Below are 26095 nucleotides of genomic sequence, written 5' to 3'. Positions count from 1 at the left end.
AAAAATGAAACTAATAAAATGAAATTTCATTTTATTTTATTTTTTATATATCATTAAACAGTTTTGTTTAAAATGTCTTTTAGGCAATTGACGAAAATTTCAAAAAAGTCGATTCCATAAATCTTTTGCACTCTTCCCAAAATCATTTTCATTTTACACATGGACGCAGAACAAGGGGCTCTTTTCTTTTCACATCCTTCTCTCCGCCCCTTCTATCTTGATCCCTCCTCCTCCGTGCCTTACAGTCTCATACCGGTACACTGCTCTCCATTCAGCCGTATGCAGATTGTGGTTCCCGGGAGGTGGGACGAAAGCTGGGCCGTTGGAATGCGACGTGTCGCGGATCGCTCTTAAAAACGCTTCTCTGTCTGCATCTCCACAAACTACCTCCTAGAAGTTCACCTGCGCGTTCAGTCCGCCCCGCCTCCGAGCTAAAGTCTAAACCAGAGCGCACTTCACCGGAGCGAGATGCCTGGAAACACAACACTAAACCCGGTGAGATTAGACAGAGAGCCGTAGCTGGTAAAACTTCTCTGTCGTGGATTGTTTATTTTGTCAGGGCTGCCTTTTTCTTCGTTGGCGTTCTTTATGCAATCGGTGTGTTTAGCAATGGTTGTCTGAGATGCGTGAACATGGGGTTCGTCGAAATGTCAGCCAACTTTTTTTTAATGTGTTATATAATTGCCTGCGATCATTTGGGGAGATATTGGACAAGCGCTCTGCTTCAAATCTGTGTTAGGCTAGACATACTGGCTTGACAAAAAGCTTGTTGAATCTGTGTAAAACTGAAATAATACTGTAAACAAAATGATGAATATTAAACAGAAACGTTGACCGTCTACACTTAAAGAGTAAAACAATTATGAATTTTCATGTTGTGAAAAAAAAGTAAAATGTAATATACAGAAATATAACGCCATTATGTTGGTCAATAGGTATCGGCCATACTGAAATTAATAAATTGTCTATACATTTATACCGTTTAAAATTATGTGACTCTGCCATTTATGAAAAAATACCTTTGTCAAATTTAAAATTTTAGAAAATGTAAAAAAATCTACCTTTATTTAATGCTTGTCTAAATATGCCAGTGTAATTTGATTGTGTTCACTTGTTTAACGAACCACTGTATCGCTAAAATATGATAATACTGGAATAGTTTCTTAATTTAAGAATGTTTTGAAATAGATGGTTGAAACCAATATAGAAAACCATTGCTAGAGAAAATAAACAGTATTCCTGTAATGTGCTATTTCTATAATCATTCCTATAATATTTGTACAGATATTGCTATAATAACTGTACAAATATAACTGTACAAATATTATAAGAATAATTTCTTTTCAACTATACAATATGAAATGTTTCACGCTGGCCATAGTGCTCTGTCTTAGAGTTCATGTCAGTTAATCTGAGTCATAGACCAGAGTTCAGTTAGTGAGGCAATGTGCACATGAAAAAAAAATATCACACTTGGTTGTTTTTCGTGCATGTAGGCTATGTACTTTTATATTAAGTCTAAACACTCAGATAAATATTTTACTTTGTATATATATATATATATATATATATATATATATATATATATACACAAAAAAAGTCCTTCTCAAAGATAAGAGTAAAAGGGAGCAGTTAAACCATAGTTCTTAACTGCCTATTTTCAATACATTTTAACAAATCATTTAAATATTTTAGAAATCACTTCAAGTGATAGCTGAAAAAAATAACAATGTGATTTTGGTGATTAAAGTATCTGGAATAAAGTTGTGAAAATGGCTGCCTTCACTGTCATTTTCTACTCAAAAGGACAAAGAAGTCCCTTCACATTCCATTTGTGGTAGATAGCCAGGTGTCAGAGTCAGATATAAAAACATCGTTTTATAAGACAAACCATCAAAGACGTTACAATATATCTCTGCCCTGATTTGTTGTCTTAGAATACACTGAAATATGACATCTGTACTGCAGTCAGAAAGACAAAGATCCAGAAAACAACATACCCTGTTCAGAGGTCAAACTATAATCAGCTTGTTTAATGCAAGTCATTCACATATTCAGGCTGTTAGTACAGTGTTCATTCATAAAAGCCTACTGACACTGCGTGTCTGGCTTAACAGAGAAAAAGTGTGTGTTTAAGAGAGGTGGTCTGTTAGTAGGATTCTTTGGAAGTCATGTAGGGTGTGTAATGAATGAATCTATTTGTTTTTCAAGCACTCCACAAGTAAATTTGAGATGGGAGTATAAAGAAAAGGCTGTGTGTGAGAGTGTACAGCTAAATTACATCATTGGTTAATGCATGATTTATCCTTTTTTTTTATCTGACTTGTAACAGCCAGCAAGATTTTTACATCTGACCTGTGTAAGGGTGTGTGTCCAAAGTTGATGCATGAATTTAATGGTTTGTTTATAAACCAGCTTTGGTTTTCCTGCAGCTCGTCCTGCACAAACAGTATTTTTCCACCTCAGTTCTCAGTGAGGAGCTCTGCAGGGAACTGGGGTTAAGGCAATACAACACAACATATGAGTGTGTGTAAGAGAGAGAGATGTATAAAGTTATGGCTACACAATGACTGTACTCTAACCAGATTGTATTAATAACTCCCAATTTGAAACCAATAGCTCTGATATTTTAAGTACTTCTTCCATCATATCCTATATCCATTGTGCATTTAACAGTTAATTCTTACCAGCACATATGGATTTTCCAAACTAAGAAAAAGCGAAGTAACGCAACTTGCATATTTATGATTCTGCTTATGTTTCATCTTTAGGAATAATAAATATATTGTGTCCATTGCTTTGATTTCTGTCTCACACACACAATACCACTCAAAATTGTTTGTTTTTAAATAAATCTATTATGCTGCATTTATTTGATCTCAAATACAGCAAACACAGTAAGTGTGAAATATTATTAATATTTAAAACATTTCTGTTTTATTATAATTTAAAATGTCATTTATTCCTGTGATGGCAAAGCTGAATTTTCAGCATCATTACTCCAGTCTTCAGTGTCACATGATCCTTTAAAAATCATTTTCAATATGCTGATTTGTGCTTAAAAAGCATTTCGTCTTATTATAAATGTCAAAAACAGTTGTGCTGATTAATATTTCTGTGGAAATTGTGGGCAATGTGACCAAAATCTTATATCACAATATAGTTATTCTTGCTTTAAATACTGTTATGACATACATTTTTGATACCATTGAAATTTCATAATTCTTATCACCATTTTCAATATCATTTAAAAAACTAGCCTAAAAAAACTCTCAAGCTTACCGAAGACAAGTAAACTGTGATAAAGAAAGAGCAAAGAAAACAAATTACAATAGAACAAAGACACAAATGAAATAGACCAACCTAAAAAACTTCAAGTGCTAGAAATATTACATTAAATGTATAAAGTAAGAAACACTGCACAGTCTTTAATGTGTAAATTAAATATACATGTATTCTTATTAAAGTTACAAAAGTGATTCAGTCAAGAGCAGTGAGAGGTTTTTATCTTTTTTTGTTGTTTGATTAGCATTAATAATGACAGCAGGTACATTTAAATGCTGTCACTTTAAGACCGACTGCACAGATCCAATATACTTGTGCGTTAAGTGAACTTTAGACATTCACTTTAGACATAAATGACCGTTTACTTGCAAATACATCACTGAAACATAGGTATGTATATTTAACTGTTCAAGCCCAATTAGTTGGCAAAAAGCACTCAGTTCTCAAGCCCTCTAATGTCGAGCGTTTCTCAGAGAGTGCGCACATATACTGAAATGAGTTCTCTTTCTCTGCAATTGTGTTTCAACAGTTTAAAATAACCTGTTTTCAAACCGCAATGATAAAAAAAAAACACGATAGAGGCAATAGTCCAAAATCCCTTCCGGTTGACAAATTTCTACCGGTTGATCGCGTCTACCGATATATTGCCCACCCCTATGTCCAAGTATATGATTTAGCTTTCATTCTTCAGGTCAATCATACAGTATATTGATATATAAAAAAAAATTTGAAATAAGGAAAGCGATATCTTTGTCATAGTATCACTACCCTTTCAATGGTCAAGAGTATTTCCGAATAAATGGTACAGCGCTCGTCAATGGATTGATCTCTTTAAAGTAAAACGTCAGATTCAGCTTCACCCCGGAGCCGCTTTGCTTGTCACACCCATAAGGTGTTGTTCAAATTAAAAATAAGTTCCTTGTTTACAACTGTAACGCTGAGGTTGAAGCAGAGGCAGAAGCCAGATCCACGTGCAGCATATTTTATTAAATAAACTCAACTTCACATATTCAGACATTAACTCAGGAACAGAACAACATACAAAGTCAAGAACCCACTGAAACTAGACACAGGGTTTCAGTACAGAGGCAGACAAGCTTAACAAGATAACATGGGGTGTGGTTAATCAGGGACACCTGGGGAGACTAATAGACATTAAACATAATGGGAACTGCTAAAAATGGGACAAGACAGGGGAACACAGACTGGAATCATAACAGAGCCCCCCACTTAAGGAGCGGATTCTAGATGCTCCTCAGGAAACAGTCCAGGAGGGTGGTGGAGCAGAGGCAGACCCAGGGGCGGGATGGAGGGCCAGGCCCGTGGAGCGGAAGAGGGCCTGGAGACTGCGGCAGGATGGGAGGCCAGGGCGGAGCAGGCGGTCGGGGCAGAGCAGGCATCCAGAGTGGAGCAGGTGCCAACAGTTCAGGGACCCAGGTCGGATCCAACACCTCAGAGGCAGAGGTGTTCATCTTGTCCGAAGACACAGGCGTGGAGACGGCCATCTTGTCTGAAGACACTGGCTCGGCAGGCACGACGTGAACAGACTCTGGAAGGGCGGCCACGACGGCACGAGACTCTGGAAGGGCGGCCATGGCGGGACGAGACTCTGGAAGGGCGGCCACGACTGGACGAGACTCTGGAAGGGCGGCCACGACTGGACGAGACTCTGGAAGGGCGGCCACGACGGGACGAGACTCTGGAAGGGCGGCCACGACGGGACGAGACTCTGGAAGGGCGGCCACGACGGGATGAAGCTCTGGCGTGACTGTGCTGGCGAGCGGTGTGAGCACTGGAGTTGCCAACATCAAAGCGGGCGTGACGTGATCTGACTCAGGCTTAGGGGATACTGTGAGCTTGCGGGGTCCCTCATCCGCAAAGCCCACAGTAAATGACGAACCGCTCAATGCGAGGGCAAAGTCAATATACTGTTTAAGAGTCCAACTAGGGTCATGCATAAGGTTTCCATTACACGAGAGTAGATGTTAAAACTTCATGCTGATTTGTACTCGGCTTTCGCCAAGATAAGCACAAACTAAGACGTAGCTTTACAGTAACCTATGCTTCTCCATCCATTTACGCTTCCTTCCATATGGTGATGTGAATCTCCTTCTGTCCGGCGTTAACGGCTGCAGTGTACTTGGCGTGTCAGCGCACACAACGGCTGCAACTACAGTGTGGTCTCCCCAGTGGACCAGCACGACAACCGTCTGGATTGAGCCAAGTAGGGGACATCTCTAGGGTCTTCAAGTGGGCACCTTCCATCCTCAGTGTTTCATTGACTAGCCCACGACACCTCAAGAGGGCTCGACAGTGACTCTGGCGTCCCAGAGTCACCCCCCTCCGTCCCCCACTCAACTCAGCCCAGCTTACTGACCTTTACATCCCTCCTGCTGCTGAGGTTGCTCCTTCCTCGTAGTTCACATGTGACCTAACCACAATCACACAATCTCTCCGCAACCCAACCATACACGCCAACCCGTTTGACTAAGGCTGTCGAGCCCCACTGTCTTCGTTAAAGTAGGTTCAGTGGCAACGGTTCCATATGGCATACTACCTACCGCAAAACACCATATCTGCCCAATCACCAACCCTCATTCACGCAATATACACAGGAACGTAATAACTGTACTTACTATGCAAACTATACAAATAAACCAACAGAGTCTTCGAGTTTTTCAAGAACCACAGCCAGTTGCTGCTCCTCTCTGTTGCTTCAGGTAAGTTCTTTACTGTGCGACGCAACTCTTGGCCACTGAATCCGACGTCTCTGAGGAACCGGGTTGTAGAGTGTGCCACAAATCCTCGACAACCCACTTCCACTGGATAAACCTGGACTCTCCATCCTCGCTGTTCTGCTTCAGTGGCCAGATGAGCATACCGCAGTTTCTTCCTCTCATATGCCTCATCTACCGCATCCTCCCATGGCACTGTTAAATCTATCAGTTGAACAATGCGTGCTGATCCAGACCACAAAACAATATCTGGTCGCAGGTTAGTGGTGGCAATCTCAGGTGGAAAAATAAGCCGTTGATCAAGATCAGCCAGCATTTTTCAGTCCCTAGCAGCTTCCAGTTGTCCTGGGCGAGAATTGGTTTTAACATCTTTTCTTGGTGGTTGCTCGCCTGGGTGGAGGAATATTGTCTTCTGTGTGTAATGTTTTGCTAGAACAGGTGGCAACTTATTGGTCATATTACGCTTACCATGCTCAATGCTAAAGCCAAACATCGTAGTACTTGGTCATGGCGCCAAGTAAACCGACCTTGGCTAAGAGACACATTACATCCTGTCAAAATGTGCCTTAATGTGGCAGGTGATGAACACAAAGGACAAGAGGGATCCTCTCCTACCCAGAGGTTTAGGTTCTGTGGTGATGGGAGAACATCATATGTTGACCTGATAAGGAAACTGATCCTACTCTCTTCCATTGACCAAATGTCTTGCCAGCCCATCTTGCATTGTTCCACACTCTCCCATCTCATCCACTCTCCCTGCTTGGCCTGGGAAATGGCCTTTATACACCTCATCCTCTCCTCCTGCTTTCGCACCTCGTTGACCCAGCTTCCTCCTTTGAGCTGGGCCTGCCTTGTGCCATTTAGGAGGAGCTAAACTGAGCCCAAAACCCCCTCTTCCATGCTTTACCTGTCCCACGATATCACCAATTTAAAGGGCAGCCTTTGCCTCTACCACGAATTTCTTTGCTGACCACTTTCTACCAGTTTTTAACACAGGTGCTGCCTCCCTTACACATTTGTCACGTGACTCTACTAAGGTCATTTCCAGTCTGACCTTGGCACACTTAAACTCCTCGGTTAAAGCAGAGACTGGCAGCTGCAATATTCCTTTACTATAAAGTCCCACTCTGCTGAGGCAGCGTGGAACTCCCAACCATTTCCTGATGAATGAACTTATTAACGCTCCCAGCTTATCCACTGTTGTCAAAGAAACCTCGTACACAGTCAGTGGCCACAGCAACCTCGGCAGTAGACCAAACTGATTGCACCAGAGTTTTAGTTTGCCTGGTAGAGCACAGCTGTTTATGCTCTTCAACCCTTCCACTGCTTGTCGTCTAACTTCTCCCACTCGAACTGTGTCCTTTAGATCCCCATCGTACCATCTCCCAAGACTCTTCACTGGCTTCTCAGAAACTGTTGGTATTGCCTCACCATTAATGAAGAATGTTTTATCTACTACCTTTCCTTTAATTATCGAGATGCTCCTTGATTTAGAGGGCTTAAATTGCATTCGTGCCCATTCAATATTATCGGTTAACTTACCCAATAACAGATTAGTGCAGGCTACTGTTGTAGTCATGGTTGTCATGTCATCCATGTAAGCTCTGATTGGTGGTAGTCGCATCCCAGACGCCAATCGCTCTCCTCCTACTACCCATCTTGATGCCCTAATTATTACTTCCATTGCCATGGTAAAAGCCAGTGGAGAAATGGTCCATCCTCCCATTATTCCAACCTCTAAGCATTGCCATGTAGTGCTGAATTCTGGAGTTGAGAAACTAAATTGCAAATCTCCAAAATAGGCTTTCACTAAATTTGTTATTGACATTGGTACTCTGAAAAAATCAAATGCTGCCCAAAGAAGCTCATGTGGCACTGAACAATATGCATTAGCCAAATCCAGGAATGTCACATGGAGCTCCTTCCTCTCCTTTTTAGCTGATTGAATTCGTTGCCAGATAACATTGATGTGTTTTAAGCATCCTGAGAACCCTGGAATGCCTGCTTTTTGAACGGAAGTGTTAATGAAGCCATTCTTTAATAGGTAGGTGGACAATCTCTGAGCAATAATGCTGAAGAAAATCTTACCTTCAACGTTTAATAGTGTAATAGGACGACGAAACTGACTGATGCTTGTAGCATCTTTTTCTTTAGGTATAAAGACTCCACCTGCTCTGCACCATGCTCTAGGTACAACCTGTTTTTCCCATGCTACTTTTATCAATTTCCACAGAATTCGTAGAACTCCTGAAGCACTCTTGTACACTCTGTACGGAACTCCATTAGGCCCTGGAGATGATGAAGCCCTTGCCTTTCTCACAGCCTGCTCTACCTCTTTCCACTTAGGTGCACAGACCTCCATTTGGTATTCTGGTGGATTGATAGGTGGGATGTCTGATGGAATTGACATAGGCTCATGCCTTTTTGCATGTTTCCTCCAAATATCTCTCTAGCTCAACCCTAGATGCTTTTAAAATGCCATTCTTCTCAATGGTGAATAACTCCTTTACGAATTTGAATGGGTCTTTATAGAAATTAGCCCTCGCACGTTCCTTCTTTTTGTAGCGTTTCCGTAGGCGCTCAGCTCTGCGTAATGTTGCCAGCTTATCTTTTATGGCCCTTTGTAAGAGATTGAGTCCCTCCTTCTGACTTTGTTCTGCTCTTTTCCATTGCTTCCTCAGCTGTCTCCTTTCTCTTACTAACCCTTCAATTTTCTGCTGCCGTCTAGACATTCCAGGAGTAGTTTGTACTTTTTCCTTCCTTTTTTCCACACCAAACCTCTCACTTCCATATGCATAAATGATGTCCCCAAATTTATCCAGCTTTTTTTCAACTGTACCAGTTAATCTTTCCAATGCAAAGCATAGATCTGTGTTTACCGTGTCCCATGCAGTTTTCTCACAAGCTCTAGCGGCTAAGCGGCTTAGATAGTTCTCCACGGAAAAATATCATTAAGCATACCTTGTCCATGCAAATCAGGTGAGCAAGCTCCAAAAAGTCCATCACATAATTCTCACAGGGTCAATCTCCTTGACGGAGAAGCATAATTTGTGCTGCTGGATTCATTAAATTGGTGGGCTCTTCTTCTGTAACACTGAGGTTGAAGCAGAGGCAGAGCTTAACAAGATAACAAGGGGGCGTGTTAATCAGAGACACCTGGGGAGATTAATAGACATTAAACATAACAGGGAACTGCTAAACATGGGACAAGACAGGGGAACACAGACTGGAATCATAAAAACAACCTTGCTTCTCAATACCAAGTACGCCAATATTATAATATAAAATATTATTTATTAAACAATAATAGCCATTATAAACTTTGTATTTAATTTAAATAAGTTCTAACAAAAAACAAACCCATAAAAAACAGGTATAGTATATAAAATACTAATACTAGACTAAAATTTGCTCTAAAGTATGTATGTATGTATAAGTATAAGTAGTATGTTTCCATGTGTGTTTGTAGGATCTGCAAAAGTCCACTAATGTGGTATTCCAGGCTCATCATGTCAGCCGCAGCAAGAGGGGGCAGATCGTAGGAACCAGAGGAGGTTTCAGAGGATGTACAGTCTGGCTCACAGGTAATGCATTTCTACACTTTAAAAACAGTAGAAATCACACAAGATGTCAGGCCAAGCAAAATTAAATAGGGAAATAAAATCACAAACCTGTGATGCCTGTAAAACAAGTTGGTCTGAACTTTAAACCCAGGTGCCAACTAATAAGAAACACACTAAGTTTTTAACAGGTTTTTTTTTTTTTTTTTTTTTGCCTTGTACCTCCACTGCCCCATCAGTATGGATCAAGAACACCAAAACAGAAATGTGTTCCTTAAAACTCATATTACACTGGATTCATACAACTTGCACACATTATGCAAATGTTTTATTTACTTAAAAAGAAGTGAAAAATCATGGGATTTCACTATTTCCTTATGTTAACTTATTTTAACTAATTTTACTGTTTTATAAACTACCATTCAAAAGATTGGGGTTCAGTAAGATTTCTCTCTTATGCTCACCAAGGCTGCATTTATTTGATCAAAAAATACAGTAAAAATAGTAATATTGTGAAATATTGTTACAATTTGAAAAAATCTTATATTTTAAAATGTTGTTTATTCCTTGATGGCGAAGCTTTATTTTCAGCAGACATTACTCCAGTCTTGATCCTTCAGAAATCATTCTAATATGCTGATTTAGTGATCATGAAACATTTCTTATTATTATCAATGTTGAAAACTGTTGAATTAAGCCAGGATTATGCCTTAGTTCAATTAGGTGTGCATCTTGAGACGAAACAATGACACTGACATATTTTAAGACACGTCAGTGCAAGTTCCTTTTAGTTAAAACAGCTCAAACATGCATTGTAATCGGTGTAACCGAGGGTAAATGTCTTTACTGTAATTTGATCAATTTAATGTATTAATTTCTTTAAAAAACAAAAAACTTTTCAAATGATATCCAAGTGTAAGGAATCTCTTATTTCATTGCGTGTGTGTGTGTGTGTGTGTGTGTGTGTGTGTGTGTGTGTGTGCAGGTCTATCAGGGGCTGGTAAGACAACATTGGGATTCGCTTTAGAGGAGTATCTGGTGTCTCACGGCATTCCCTGCTACTCTTTGGATGGCGATAACATCCGTCACGGTCTGAATAAGAACCTGGGCTTTACTTCTGTGGATCGAGAGGAGAATATTCGGCGTATTGCTGAGGTGGCCAAACTATTTGCAGATGCTGGGCTTGTTTGCATTACAAGCTTCATCTCGCCGTTTACCAAAGTGAGCAACCACACCAGCGACTGTGATTATTTTATCACTAATCCAGTGAAATTGGTTGAACTAGGTTTTGATTTGAATCAAAAGGTCAAAACAACATTATTAGAAAGTTTATGCAAGGTTTCTTTAAATCAAATGGGTCTTCTAGGATAAAGTTGATGGGTTTTTCACTGCAGTACAAAAGGTCTTAACATTTAGATTTATTAATTTAATGGACACTTTTATTCAAACCCACATACAAATGAGAATAAGCCGAACAGACAAGTGAACATGTAACACAAAGAGCAACAAACACTTTGTTTTTCTTTTATTTGAGCATTTTTAATAAAATGTTTCATAAAATACATAATGCTCAACTTCTTTACTCTGCAGGACCGTGCAGAGGCCAGAACCATTCATGATAAAGCGGGTTTGCCATTTTTTGAGGTGTTTGTAAACGCTCCTCTGGAGGTGTGCGAGAGCAGAGACGTTAAAGGACTCTACAAAAAAGCAAGAGCTGGGGAGATTAAAGGTAATAGAAAAATTTTAACTTTAAAATTGTGCTGTTCCAAAAATTAAGTAAAAAAAAAAATGTACAGAGCAACTTAACAGAAAACCATAGACACATCCTGCAAAAAGAGCAGACTAAACATAAATACTCAACTTTCTTCTTCTATTCCCATCTTCCCCTGTTTTCCATGCTTCATTTCTCACCCAGGCTTCACCGGTATAGATTCTATGTATGAGTGTCCAGTGACTTCTGAGCTGATTCTGAAGACTGGAGAGCTCACAGTGAACGAATGCATTCAGCAGGTGGTGAACCTGTTGAAGGAGCAGGTTAGTCAGGAGCTGAACACAGGCTTGGGAATACATTTGATTTACCATTTCCCAATTGGTGCACGTAGCCTACTATTATCTTTATAGAGTACCTCATGGTCAGAACTCAGAAGTCCAAGGTTGAAGCCATTGTCAGATATTACCACAAGCCTCTGGCTACAGATCTGTCTGAAGGCCCTTTTACTCTAGTTTCCTGGTAATAAAATTTAATCTGGTTCTTTCTTTAAGGGATCGTTCACCCAAAAATAAAACTGTCATTATTTATTCACCCTTATGTATTTTTTTCTTTAGAACACAGAAATACACTTCGGTTCAAAAGTTTTTTTTTGAGAAATTAATACTGAGCTGATCAAAAGTGAATATAAAAGACTATATAATAATGTTAATAATAATAATAATAGTTCTTTTGAATGTTCTATTGATCAAAGAATCAAAAAAAAAAAAAGTATCACGGTTTCCACAAAAATATTAAGCAGCACAACGCTTTTCAACATTGATAATACAAAGAGATGTTTCTTTAGCACAAAATCTATAAAATTTATGAAACTAGAAAAAAGTTTGTACTGACCTAAACCTTTTGAACACTAGTGTAATTTTTAAAGAACCTTTACATTGTTACATAAGGTGGTGCATAGAAGTACTCAAGACAAGGAATTACTGGAGAATGAAAACTTTAATCGTCGAACACAACATTACATGAAGAAACACTACCCAACACCGCCCGACAAAGACAGAGGAAGAACACAGGGAACATGGCAAACCAGGGGAGCTAACTAGACTAATTAACAAGACACAGCTGAAACTAAATGAACTAATGAGGACGGTGAAACTGGGAACAAGGAGTTGCGGGAAACTGACCAACATGAAAAGAAATCCAAAAACAAACAGACTGCGAGCTGGCGAGCTTAAAAAAACTCTACGGAAGTGTTTGATTGTTTGCAAATAGTCTACATCTTATTATATGCAGTATTGGCCTAAGATGTTTTTAATTACCCAACTAGTATTAAACCATAAAAATATAAGGAAAATATTATTATTATTATTTGTTTTTATATTTTAAATATGAAGGAAAAACACAATACTACCCTAGTGAAACAAATACGGAGCCCCCCTAGTCCCACTTTGTCAAAAAATTTTATTATAACTATCTCGTGGCCTCAAGATAAGTAACTCGTGGCCTCAAGATAGTATCTCGTGGCCTCAAGATAGTATCTCGTGGCCTCAAGATAGTAACTCGTGGCCTCAAGATATCTCGTGGCCTCAAGATAGAGATACTATCTTGAGGCCACGAGATACTATAGTAACTGTAGAGAGACTCTACCAGGAGATTATCTTGATACTATCTTGAGGCCACGAGATACTATCTTGAGGCCACGAGTTACTTATCTTGAGGCCACGAGATACTATCTTGAGGCCACGAGTTACTTATCTTGAGGCCACGAGTTACTATCTTGAGGCCACGAGATAGTATCTTGAGGCCACGAGTTAGTATCTTGAGGCCACGAGTTAGTATCTTGAGGCCACGAGTTAGTATCTTGAGGCCACGAGTTAGTATCTTGAGGCCACGAGTTAGTATCTTGAGGCCACGAGTTAGTATCTTGAGGCCACGAGTTACTATCTTGAGGCCACGAGTTACTTATCTTGAGGCCACGAGATAGTTATAATAATTTTTTTTGACAAAGTGGGACTAGGGGGGCTCCGTAAACAAACCTATACCAAAATGTATTTAAAATACATTTATTTCAAACTAAGTACACTACAAATCCATTAACATAGACTCACTTAACAGTTGTAATGCTCTTTTATTAACGTGAGCACCTGTGTGGCCGATCAGCCCGTTCTCATCCCAAGGCGTCATATACTGATGCTTTTGCCAAAGCGTCGGCTGCGTTTACACTTGGCATTAACATGTGACCTGTATCTGGATGTTGTCCACATACACATTGAAAAGACAAGTGTAAACGCACATCTGATCGGAATGTTATCCGATCAGCGTGTCCCGGTTCGGAGGTAGTCGAGGACGCATTGTGATCGGATCTCAGTGTAATGTAAACGCAATCCAGCCATCGTGTCTGCATTCACAGGTGAACGTAATTTAAATCTCCGCCCAGTCTCCCCGCGTGACTGTCAGAAAGTAATGGCCAGATGCAGTTTAGACACGAAATTAAACTTACTTGAACAATAAACGTCAATCTTTAAAACAGTTTATTTATGTGTCATTTTTCATTTTAATTGTGCAACATTATCTGAACGAGGCGATCGCCTGTACACTCACAGTCAGTCATGAGATCTTAATGAAGAGCTGCACTTGCCAGAGGAATAATCGGAATCGGAATTTTTTTATGTTTTAAATGTTGAATGTTTTTATTGTTTCAGCATGTTTATCAATCTCCCATTTCTGTCAATATAGTCATTGCACGCAACCTTAAACCCAGATGATGGATGATGTGACTTGTTTAACATGATTAACCCAGTTATTTTTGTAAGATCAACTCTGGAAGTATTCCTTCTTTCAAAAAAATATAATTTGATCTAATTAATGGAGATTGCATATGAAAGTAAATTTAGTGAGTGAAAGCAATTGGGATGTTGTTTAATTTGTATAATCTTTATTAATCTGGTGTCATGCCATAGACCTGATTTAAATATTATGCGGGAAACAGAAATCCGATCGGTTATCCAGATACAGAGGCTGCTTAATGTGAACAAATATAAACGCACCGTGTCCTGATTGGCTAATGATCCGATCTGCTTGATCGGATCACGGTGATGGCATGTTAATGCCAAGTGTAAACGCTAGCCTATATCCAACGCACATGGCACCCTTTAGCGTCAATATGAGACGCAGATATATGGCGCCTCCTAGTGGTCTAACCCTAACACTACCCCAGACCTAAACCTACCCATAACCGAAGCGTGTTATATTGACGCTAAAGGGTGCCATGTGCGTCGGATGTAGACGCTTTGGCAAAAGCGTCAGTATATGACGCTTTGGGATGAGAATGCGTTGGGCCGATGCTCTTGCTTGCCTCACACAATCCATCAAACCTCAAACTCGGAAAACCCCTCTTTCAAACCCCACCCCCACTGCTCAGGTTCGTTCTTCAGAAGAACAGCCCACACAACCAGAACACATAACACATGAAAGAAAATACATGCATCTAGATATTGAACATCAACAGTCTTTAGACTTGCTACAATATTTACTGACATATCGCTTGAGACTTACTGATATAAATATAATGAAACTTTATTTGGAGTTCTTCTTTATTGCACAATGCACATTTCTTAATATTAAGCCTTAAAATGTGTTCAATATGACTATTTGTAAGGATATTAGGATCTCTGTATAATATCAGTCTTTAAATGTAATATATTTAAAGTGTACCTAGAGTATACTTGCAATAGTTCCACTTTAGCACAATCAAATATAGTTATGTATATCTTTAGTTGAACTTCAGCACTATTTCCAGATAACTAAAGTACATTAAGGACAAAATTACTTGTTCCAATTTAGCAGACTTTAAGTACATCAATTTAGTATACCAAAAGTACAATTGCAGGGTATTTATATTAAGTACATAAATATGTAAATGTATTTGTAGTATACATAGCATAAAATAAATGTATTACAAATACATTTTAGTATATTTATTTTTCATCATAGTAAACTTGGTTAAGGAATTTATCTGACAAAATTATTTGGCAAAAAATGCAAAGTACAGCTACTTTGACTATAACTTAACCAGTTATTAATCATTTTTTAGTTCTCTCTTGTTTGGCAGTGCATGTGTTCATAATTTATTTGTATGATAGCCTGGCATAAAATGACTTCTGCACAGTTTGGCAGGTTTCATTGTGTTATCACAAATAAAACAATTGATTCCAAGCACAACAATGCAAAGTCCTTACAAAATCTTTAATAATATTTTAACAAAGATATCAATAGTTGACGATATCAACTTTCCTAGGCCGAACATTACGAACATAAGAAAAAATTATAGTATTAAAGTACAAACTATTATACAGGCCCTTCTCAAAAAAATAGCATATTGTGATAAAGTTCATTATTTTCCATAATGTAATGATAAAAATTAAACTTTCATATATTTTAGATTCATTGCACACCAACTGAAATATTTCAGGTCTTTTATTGTTTTAATACTGATGATTTTGGCATACAGCTCATGAAAACCCAAAATTCCTGTCTCAAAAAATTAGCATATCATGAAAAGGGTCTCTAAACGAGCTATTAACCTAATCATCTGAATCAACTAATTAACTCTAAACACCTGCAAAAGATTCCTGAGGCTTTTAAAAACTCCCAGCCTGTTTCATTACTCAAAACCACAATCATGGGTAAGACTGCCGACCTGACTGCTGTCCAGAAGGCCATCATTGACACCCTCAAGCAAGAGGGTAAGACAGAAAGAAATTTCTGAACAAATAGGCTGTTCCCAGAGTGCTGTATCAAGGCACCTCAGTGGGAAGTCTGTGGGAAGGGAAAAGTGTGGCAAAAAACACTGCACAACGAGAAGAGGTGACCGGACCCTGAGGAAGATTGTGGAGAAGGACCGATTCCAGACCTTGGGGGACCTGCGGAAGCAGTGGACTGAGTCTGGAGTAGAAACATACAGAGCCACCGTGCACAGGCGTGTGCAGGAAATGGGCTACAGGTGCCGCATTCCCCAGGTCAAGCCACTTTTGAACCAGAAACAGCGGCAGAAGCGCCTGACCTGGGCTACAGAGACTGTTGCTCAGTTTTGCATGTCATTCGGAAATCAAGGTGCCAGAGTCTGGAGGAAGACTAGGGAGAAGGAAATGCCAAAATGCCTGAAGTCCAGTGTCAAGTACCCACAGTCAGTGATGGTCTGGGGTGCCATGTCAGCTGCTGGTGTTGGTGCACTGTGTTTTATCAAGGGCAGGGTCAATGCAGCTAGCTATCAGGAGATTTTGGAGCACTTCATGCTTCCATCTGCTGAAAAGCTTTATGGAGATGAAGATTTCAATTTTCAGCACGACCTGGCACCTGCTCACAGTGCCAAAACCACTGGTAAATGGTTTACTGACCATGGTATTACTGTGCTCAATTGGCCTGCCAGCTCTCCTGACCTGAACCCCATAGAGAATCTGTGGGATATTGTGAAGAGAAAGTTGAGAGCCAACACTCTGGATGAGCTTAAGGCCGCTATCGAAGCATCCTGGGCCTCCATAACACCTCAGCAGTGCCACAGGCTGATTGCCTCCATGCCACGCCGCATTGAAGCAGTCATTTCTGCAAAAGGATTCCCAACCAAGTATTGACTATTGAGTGCATAACTGAACATAATTATTTGAAGGTTGACTTTTTGTTGTTGTATTAAAAACACTTCTTTTATTGGTCGGATGAAATATGCTAATTTTTTTAGACCGGAATTTTGGGTTTTCATGAGCTGTATGCCAAAATCATCAGTATTAAAACAATAAAAGACCTGAAATATTTCAGTTGGTGTGCAATGAATCTAAAATATATGAAAGTTTAATTTTTATCATTACATTATGGAAAATAATGAATTTTATCACAATATGCTAATTTTTTGAGAAGGACCTGTATACTTATAATCTTCACCTCCACATTAATAACGGTAATAAAAAAATGTACTTCATGTTGTAAAATTTAAATGAACTGCTTTCATTCACATCAAGGATGTTATCTACTATTACTGAACAAACCTGACTTCATTGCAATTTCAGCAATGAAATTATTTTTCAAGGGTCAGATCAGGCAGAAATAGCTCAAGGTAACATTTGTACATGCCATTCGATGAATAAGATGGAAAATACCGTTTTTTTTCTTCTTTGATCTCTCTTTCTTTGTCTTTCTCAGAGCATTGTTCCCAGTGGAGTTGTAGAGGAGATTAATGAACTGTTTGTGCCTGAGAACAGACTCAAGCTGACACAGGCAGACGCAGACACCCTGCCCTCTATCAGCATCACCAAGGTAACAGGTAGCATTAGTCCTCAAGGCCAGGGACCACTCATGTTCAAATGTTCATAAATATGAGTGAATTATTGACAGGATGACACATAGCAGCTTTATCAGCCTGTGAACAGTGTTCCCTTATTACGATGCAAATTTATTCCAGAATCCCACAACAATAACGATTTAAATTCTGTTCCTTAAAGACCCCCTGTGGTTAAAATCAAGTTTTTAATATTGTTTATATGTCTATGTGGTGTTTTTAATATCCTTTAAGACAAACTATGTGCACATTTTTAAGTCAACACCATTGATGAGTATTTTTCTCCTTAAAACTCTGTTACTTACATCACAAACTACCTTATAACCAATCATATCATTGTGTGAGTGGGCTTTTGCATATCATTAACTATTCTCTCAAGAGAAGCCAGGTTATCCCGCTATATTTTTCTGTTTATATGAAAAATCAGGTACATTTAGCAATATAGCGGGTGAATTATGTATGTGATGTATTTTACGATGTTATGATGAATTATATGCCTTTCTCCACTGGCGTTCTGAGTAGTTCGAAGCATTTCTAAGGATGCTAATTTTTAGAAGGCAGCTTTCTGACTCTAGGATGGCGAACGGGAACATAGTTTTGTGTAACATTAGCAACACATTATTAGCCGTTTGATAACTTAGTCAAGCAAAAGGCTAATCATATTAATTATCGTTATGTGTCCAACATTGTAGAGAGCCATACATAAAATTCATTACCATTCTGATACATCGACTAGACGACCCTGTATGAGTGAGTGGAGGCGGGGACTAATATGCACATTCATGGGTCCGCTTATACTAAATGAAGCAAGGGTGTAGAGTTACATTCAAGCTATTTTAAGGCATGAATAAATCTTTTTCACAGGAAAAAACTTAAGTATGTCATTTTGGTTATCAACGATTAGTTTTAAGGGATACAATTATTGACTACAGGGGGACTTGAGACGTATTTTCACTTATTATTGCACAAAGTTGTTACATAATCCTTCCTACAGACAATCAATCATAACAGACATTTTGAATAATATGATATTAGCTAACTGTTCCGTTTGTAAAGAGCTTTCTGTGTTTGTGTGTGTAGTTGGACTTACAGTGGGTGCAGGTGTTGGCTGAAGGATGGGCCAGTCCTCTAAAGGGTTTCATGAAGGAGAGAGAATACCTACAAGTCATTCACTTCAACACCCTCCTGGATGGTAACATACAAGCACACACATTTAAAAAGGTGTCTCAAATGTTTTAGCCATCGGCAGTCTCTTGTTGCAGTACTAGACATCTCCTTCCAATTATTAGTACAACTCGTTTTTATTCCACACTCAAGTAATCACACTTAGTCGGGATAATCGTCTTAATGTTGGCGATGGCAGCAGAAGGCTGAAAAAGATGTTTCATGCATAAAATAGCAGGTGCCAGTGCTGCTTGCAGGAGACAGTTATGCAGGAGACAATGATGCAATGATCTGGCTTTCTGTGAAACTCACACGCTTTGCTTGCTTTAATTGGGTTGGTCAGCAAACATCGGTCAGGGGAGGAGGCAGTATTTTCAAAGTATTTGCAATTGCATGCAAGCGAATAATATTCAGTGTACTGACATACATTATTAGGAGCATTTAACCGAGCAGGTAGCTAATGATGATGCTAATGAGCACGTCACACCTCTCTTCACCAGTTTGCACTGGTTACCAACAGCCTCTCGGATCAAATTCAAGGCACCAATGTTTGCCTATAGAGAACAACCACTTGCTCTGCTCCCCTTTACCTAAATTCACTACTTATGTGCCCTCCAAAAACTTGTGTTCTGCAAGTTAACAGCGCCTTCTGGTGCCATCTCAAAGAGGCACAAAAACACTTTCACAGACTTTTACTTGACTGTTCCTTGCCTTTGGAATGATCCGTTTTACTTAAACTGAGCTGCTGAGTCTTTAGCCATTTCTTGAAAATCAACACTTTCAACACAACACTTTCTATTTTATCTATTTTTTTCTATTTCTTTTTTAAAAATGTGCTAGACTAACTGGGACTTGTCAGCATTTATTGTTGCCCTTTTGTTGGTTTAATTGATTGTATTGTTCTCCTCATTTGTAAGTCGCTTTGGATAAACCCATCTGTTAAATGATTAAATGTGAATTTAGATGTTTTTTTTCCTTAATTATTGAATAAATAAATAAAGTGATCTCTTCAAAATGATTTATAATATGTGTTGATTAACTTACCTATCCCTAAATACAGGTGGTACCATCAACCTCTCAGTACCCATTGTCCTTCCTGTTGCCAGCGAGATTAAAGAACGTCTTCAAGGCAGTGCAGCTGTGGCTCTGGAGTACCAGGGAAAACGCGTCGCCATCTTACGCAGCCCAGAGTTCTTTGAACATCGAAAGGAAGAGCGATGTGCTCACCAGTGGGGGACAACCTGTCCCAAACACCCTTACATAAAGGTATTAAATATTTTTTAAGTATTGAGGAAACCTTTTAGTCGTCTCAGCTGAATACAGGTAACTTATTTGTACAAGAAAAAGGGCTCCAAAATGGCACAATTTGTTTCTTACATAATACAACTAACTAACTGAAATTCATCATTCTTGCTTAAAAAAAAAAAAAAAGAGAATACAACTGTTGCAATGAATGATTGTTATAACCCACAAATGCACATTAACTACATTCTTTAACCGCTTACCTGTGAATAGATGGTTTTGGAAAGCGGTGACTGGCTGGTAGGGGGTGAGCTAGAGGTATTGGAGCGAATCAGATGGAATGATGGACTGGATCAGTACCGTCTCACTCCAAGGGAGCTGAAGCAGAGATTTAAAGAGATGAAAGCAGGTATAAGCAAATGGGTTAAAGAGGACAGTTAAATGGATAGTTCACCAAAATCATTTACTCACGCTCAAGTTGTTCCAAACCTGTATGAATTTCTTTCTTCGGCTGAACACAAATTAAGATATTTTGAAGAATATGGGTAACTTATGGAAAAATACTATGGAAGTCAATGGGGCCCATCAACTGTTTGGTTACCCATATTCTTCAAAATATCTTCTTTTCTTCTTTGAGGGTGAGTAAATGATGACAGAATTTTCATTTTGGGGGCAAACTATCCCTCTAAGAGATAAGTAACTGCATATACAGTGATTTTCTGGTGACACTTTAAACTGAATTGCATTTTAAAGCACCCTTGCATCTTCAAAAAAAAAAACATTGTGATTCTGGATCTAGGGTGTAATTTTTATAAACCCATGAGGCCAAACAGGTTCTTAGCACCATGCAATTTTGGCAGTAAGATTTTGCTTCAGCAAGGAATCAAAAGCACTCATGTGGGAAATAATATTAAAAATCTCATAATATTAATACATTAAAAGTAATTACTTCACGACTAAAAAAATATGTTCTATATAGTATGAGTGTCTGAAGTATGAATGTAATCCGGACATACTACATTCGCCATGTTGTCATTATTGTGTGACCTACCAGCGTCAGATACGTCGTTTCACTGCCATTCATAAATCCTCGCCGGTGGCCTCATGGGATATTAAAGTGTTCATCATATGCACACTTCAGAATCTCGCCGGAAGAAGTAGGTCATCCGGGTACTTTCTGCCTACTCTTTTATGAGTACTGTGAATTCGGACATACTTCTTTTGTCATGTACTGTTTTTTGCCTACTATATAGTAGGGAAGTATGCGATGTCGTATGCAGCCTTGGATTTCTGGCTTAGTAGGTTCTTAGCGCCCTCTTGAGAAACTAATGATATTCTGGACTTGGTCCACCATGGTTACGCAACAACCAATTCAAGCACTAACTGGAATTGACAATTTCATTGTTTTCCCAGACGCAGTGTTTGCTTTTCAGTTGAGGAACCCGGTGCACAATGGCCACGCCCTTTTAATGACCGACACGCGTCGACAACTGGAGGAACATGGGTATCGTAGGCCAGTGCTACTTTTGCATCCTTTGGGTGGCTGGACCAAAGATGATGACGTGCCTCTAGAGTGGAGAATGAAACAGCATGCTGCTGTGCTGGACGACGGCATTCTAGACCCTAAGTCCACCATTGTGGCCATCTTTCCCTCCCCTATGATGTACGCTGGGCCTACAGAGGTACGTACTAGGTGTTCTTTCATACATGCCTATGAACAATCACATATAGAGCCTTTTTACGAAGTTCTAGCCTTACACACACAGATTTTTAGTAATGCTAAGCATTTTTTAGTTTACACCATCCAATATTTTGGGGTATATATTTTATTTTTGAAAGAAATTAATACTTTTAAGCAAGGATCCATTAAATTGATCAAAAGTGAGAGTAAATACATTTATATTGTAACAAAGGATATTTATTTAAAATAAATTATGTTCTTTTGAACTTTCTATTCATCAAAGAATCCTGTATCAGTGTTTTAAACATTGATAGTAAAAAAAAATTTTTTAGCACCAAATCAGCATATTAGAATGATTTCTGAAGGATTGTTTAAAAAAATATGGCCGGAATAAATTTTAATAAATGTAAAATAGTAATAATATTTCACAATATTACTGTTTTTACACTGTAAAAAAAAAATCTTTAGAAAGGTAGATTAAATAAAGCTATATTTTTTTAAGAGATTTATCTAAAATTATAACCGGTTTATAGCCTAAGATTCTCATGAATTAATTTAATTTTACACATAGCATATAAGTGCCACCCTTACAAATACTAACCTTGTCCATGTGTCTGTCAGGTCCAGTGGCACTGTCGTGCAAGGATGGTAGCAGGTTCTAATTTCTACATTGTGGGTCGTGATCCTGCTGGGATGCCCCACCCAGAGTCAGGGAAGGACCTTTATGAACCAACTCATGGAGGTAAAGTTCTGTCCATGGCACCTGGACTCACCTCTGTGGAGATTATCCCTTTCAGAGTGGCTGCATACAATAAGACCAAGAAAGCTATGGACTTCTATGACAAAGATAGGTGAGATTGAAGTGCATAAAGTGCAAAAGTCTAACAGTACTTGAAATATTTTAAAATATACTGGTTATAAATTCCTATTATCAGTATCCATCAATTGACTGTGGCAATGGTTATGACACACACTGACCATATTTACATGTACATAAAAATCTATCCAAAATAGTATAAAGTTTCAACACAATTGAGAAAAGAAAATACAGAGTTGTTTTACCGATATCCAAAGAAATGAACGTAAATTATTATACAGACCAGTAAAAGCACTGTAAGCAAAGTCTCATGACTCATGTTTCTTGACATTTCAATTCATTGTGCTCATCGATTATGTCACTGTGCATAAAGTAATAAAAATGACCAAAATGGAAAGACCGAGCATTTCCAGTACTTCACAAGAAAGACATTAACAGGAACAGATGAATGTGCATTTAAATCATTGAAAATATGTTGATTGCATGCATTCCAATGGAAATTGGATTCCATGGAAAATTCCAATTCATAGTTTTCAGTCATGTGACTGACACAGAGACATGGAGGGCAAATCTTCCACAGAACTGCAGCACAGGCCTGTCAATTTTCTATGTGAACAAAATTCTTCGCAAGTTTTGGGCACTTGTGATCCATACACAGCACCTGCTGCAGTATTTCAATCACTAAAAGCAGCAGGACATTCTAAAACGCTTAACGCGGAAAACACTTAAAATGCTGCAAAGTACTAAAACAGGAGGAAAGCCTTGTTTTGCCCTCCAGGTGGGAGTTCCAATAAGTGTGTGATGCCACGTGAAAACTATGAATAGATGTGAGGTATATAAATGTCTTTTCGCAATAACCAGGAACTTAAGCAAAAATTATTTCCATGTAAATTGGTTGTTTAGTGGTTCTAAAGCATGAAAGTCAGACAGATTTTACCTCTATTTTTCAATTCAGACATGCTGAGTTTGAGTTCATCTCCGGGACCAAGATGCGCAAGCTGGCTCGCAGTGGAGAGAACCCTCCTGAGGGCTTCATGGCCCCTAAAGCCTGGAAGGTCCTCACTGAGTATTACAATTCCCTACAGAAAGACCAGTGATGACACATACGAGAAAGTTCCAACACAGAAAACCTCAGAAGATCAGAGAGCACGTGGTTCACACCGCCTAGAACTACTTCAGGCATTGAAAAATGAAGGAGCGCACTTACAACGAGCTGGTGGCAAAGGTGGCAAAATTATTCCTGTGAATAATTATATTACTACAGCATTGTTTTTAAAGGGAAATATGAACATGCTTTCTCAACTGTGAAATTTAAACTGATGTGCCTTGATTAATAGATTGCCAGTCCCAAAGAGATTATGAGATCTTGTTCTTAAATTGTATTTAGAAATGTGCATTTAAATGAAAATGTATATCGATTGTAATCTAAATGAAGCAATTACTCTACTGTTCAAAAGTTTGGGGACGGTAAGATTAAAAAAAAAAGTGAATGCTCACCAAGGGGTCCAAGGCTGTATTTATTTGATTAAATAGTACAATAAATAAAAAAATAAAAAATAAATAATTTATTACTGTGATGCCAAAGATGAATTTTCAGCATCATTACTGCAGTCTTCAGAGTAACATGATTCTTCAGAAATCATCCTAATATGCTGGTTCGGTGCTAAAGAAACATTTCTTATTATTTTCTTTGATAAATAGAAAGTTAAACAGAGCATTTATTTGAAATCTAAATTTTCTCTAACAATGTAAAAGTCTTTACTGTCACTTTTGATCAATTTAATGCATTCTTGCTAAATACTTTTAAAAAAAAAAAAATCTTACTGACCCCAAACTTAGTGTATATCTAAGCAGTCTTCATGTGGCCTAAATTGCACTTCAGATTTTACATCGTAACCTGAATAATTTTGTTCACATGTTACAAGAAAGGGGTTGTTATCTGGGGACCATATTGGGGAAAGCATACTAGGGAAATATTTATTTTGTTCATTCAAAAACAATAATGAATAACAGTTGTATTAAAGATTTAACAGCAAATGAAATATAATGTCAAGTAGATATCTGTATATCTTATCTGTTTTAATTAAACCTTTGTACTGTGATTACATAATTGTGACAATGTGGCTGCTTTTTCAGATGCTCACAGTGTGACTGTATGTACAGCTTGCTTCCTGTTCTTTGAATCAAGGGCAAAAGTTATGCATGCAGCTCATCCACAGAGATATTGATGCTCCTCTGCCATCTGGTGGTCATCAGTATACAGCATACAGAAACCACATAGCACCATGCATAGCTGCCAACTCTCACGCATTGGCCGTGAGACACCCGCATTTGATTGGTTTCACACGCTCACACGCCACACTCCCGATTTCTCACGCTGAAGTGTCAACCCGGGCGGTCAAATGCCTGGAAGATGAGTTTATCTATATATCTACCTGTTGAGCCACTCGTGATCGACTAGTTATACCGCAAATTCGTTAAAAATCTCCCGTTATCTAGAGCGAGCGTGCATGCGAGACAGAGATTGTGCTCCAAACCGCGTAGAGCGAGCGAGAGACCTTGCGCGAGCGAGGTTGCCCCTCGCCCCCCCCCCCCGTCAACAAATCTCACTCGTCTCTACCCCAACCCCCCCCCACCCGTCAACAAATCTCACTCGTCTCCACCCCCCCCCCCCCCCCCCCCCCCGGCAACAAATCTCACGCCGAGCAAAAATCAAAAGTTGGCAGGTATGACCATGGGAAAAATAGCTGATTATCCAAATATAACTTCAGCTAACAGTTAAAGTTTGTAACCAAAATGTTGTCGTGAACTTTTTCATTCCCGTGTGATGCAAAGAGCAATTCATAATCAGATTATATGAGGTCATGGCCTGAACATGCATAATGCACCCTAGAATAGGTCCCAAAATCTGTTACGGGTGAATCACCCCTAAATTGATGGATCACTAAGGGAGCAGGGCTGTGAGTGTGTTCCACTTGACCCTAGGCATTCCCAAATGGGTTTAGGGGATTCCCAATTAGACTTAGTGCGGATGAGAGCATTAGATCTAATATGTTCCAGGTAACCCTTAATATGCTAACTGCAGTTGCAGTGCTATGCAATCCTGAAAAGGTTACGGTGAGTATGTACAGGATGTGTGGCATGGATTTTCCCAGGGAACAAGCATCTATAAAATAAGCCGCTGGAGGCAGGGAGACCTACTTTGGGTTAAGGACAAGACACACTCACCCATTTCTCTAAATCTAGTGCCTTGTGTTATAGTGTTTCTCAAACCTTAGTTCCTGAAGCCCCCTTACCCATCTTGGAGTACTTATAAGTAGCTGAGTTGAATCAAGTATGTTTGATTAGGAAAACTACAGTTGGGGATATTCAGGTTTGTGAAACAGTGTTAATAAAGGGTTCACGTGAGCTGCTGAGTGGGTTTAAAGTCCCCATGACCTGGTAGTATTATACATCAAATTAGTACACCCCTGCTCTTGATGCATCGTGTGTCCTTCTGGAGCATCAGTGAATGTTGTCACCTTTTGTAATAGTTGTGTTTGAGTCCCTCAATTGTCATCAGTGTGAAAAGATGG

At 39.0% G+C, this 26095-nt stretch overlaps 1 protein-coding gene across 1 annotated transcript; it reads left to right on the top strand.

The window, feature by feature from the left end:
• Nucleotides 1-249: 249 nt before the first annotated feature.
• On the top strand, nucleotides 250-23744 carry papss2a (3'-phosphoadenosine 5'-phosphosulfate synthase 2a). The gene is made up of 12 exons (XM_056264297.1): nucleotides 250-495; nucleotides 9490-9604; nucleotides 10566-10801; nucleotides 11171-11309; nucleotides 11496-11614; nucleotides 17481-17594; nucleotides 18697-18808; nucleotides 19841-20046; nucleotides 20296-20431; nucleotides 21436-21704; nucleotides 22325-22554; nucleotides 23476-23744. The coding sequence occupies exons 1-12, from the start codon at nucleotides 469-471 to the stop codon at nucleotides 23615-23617; spliced, it is 1845 nt and encodes a 614-aa protein (XP_056120272.1). The 5' UTR covers nucleotides 250-468; the 3' UTR covers nucleotides 23618-23744.
• The last annotated feature ends 2351 nt before the right edge of the window (nucleotides 23745-26095 follow it).

This window comes from Rhinichthys klamathensis, unplaced genomic scaffold (assembly GCF_029890125.1).
Source record: "Rhinichthys klamathensis goyatoka isolate OS25496 unplaced genomic scaffold, OSU_Roscu_1.1 h1tg000220l_1, whole genome shotgun sequence".
Taxonomy (NCBI): domain Eukaryota; kingdom Metazoa; phylum Chordata; class Actinopteri; order Cypriniformes; family Leuciscidae; genus Rhinichthys; species Rhinichthys klamathensis.
This window is presented reverse-complemented; position numbering and strand designations above follow the sequence as displayed.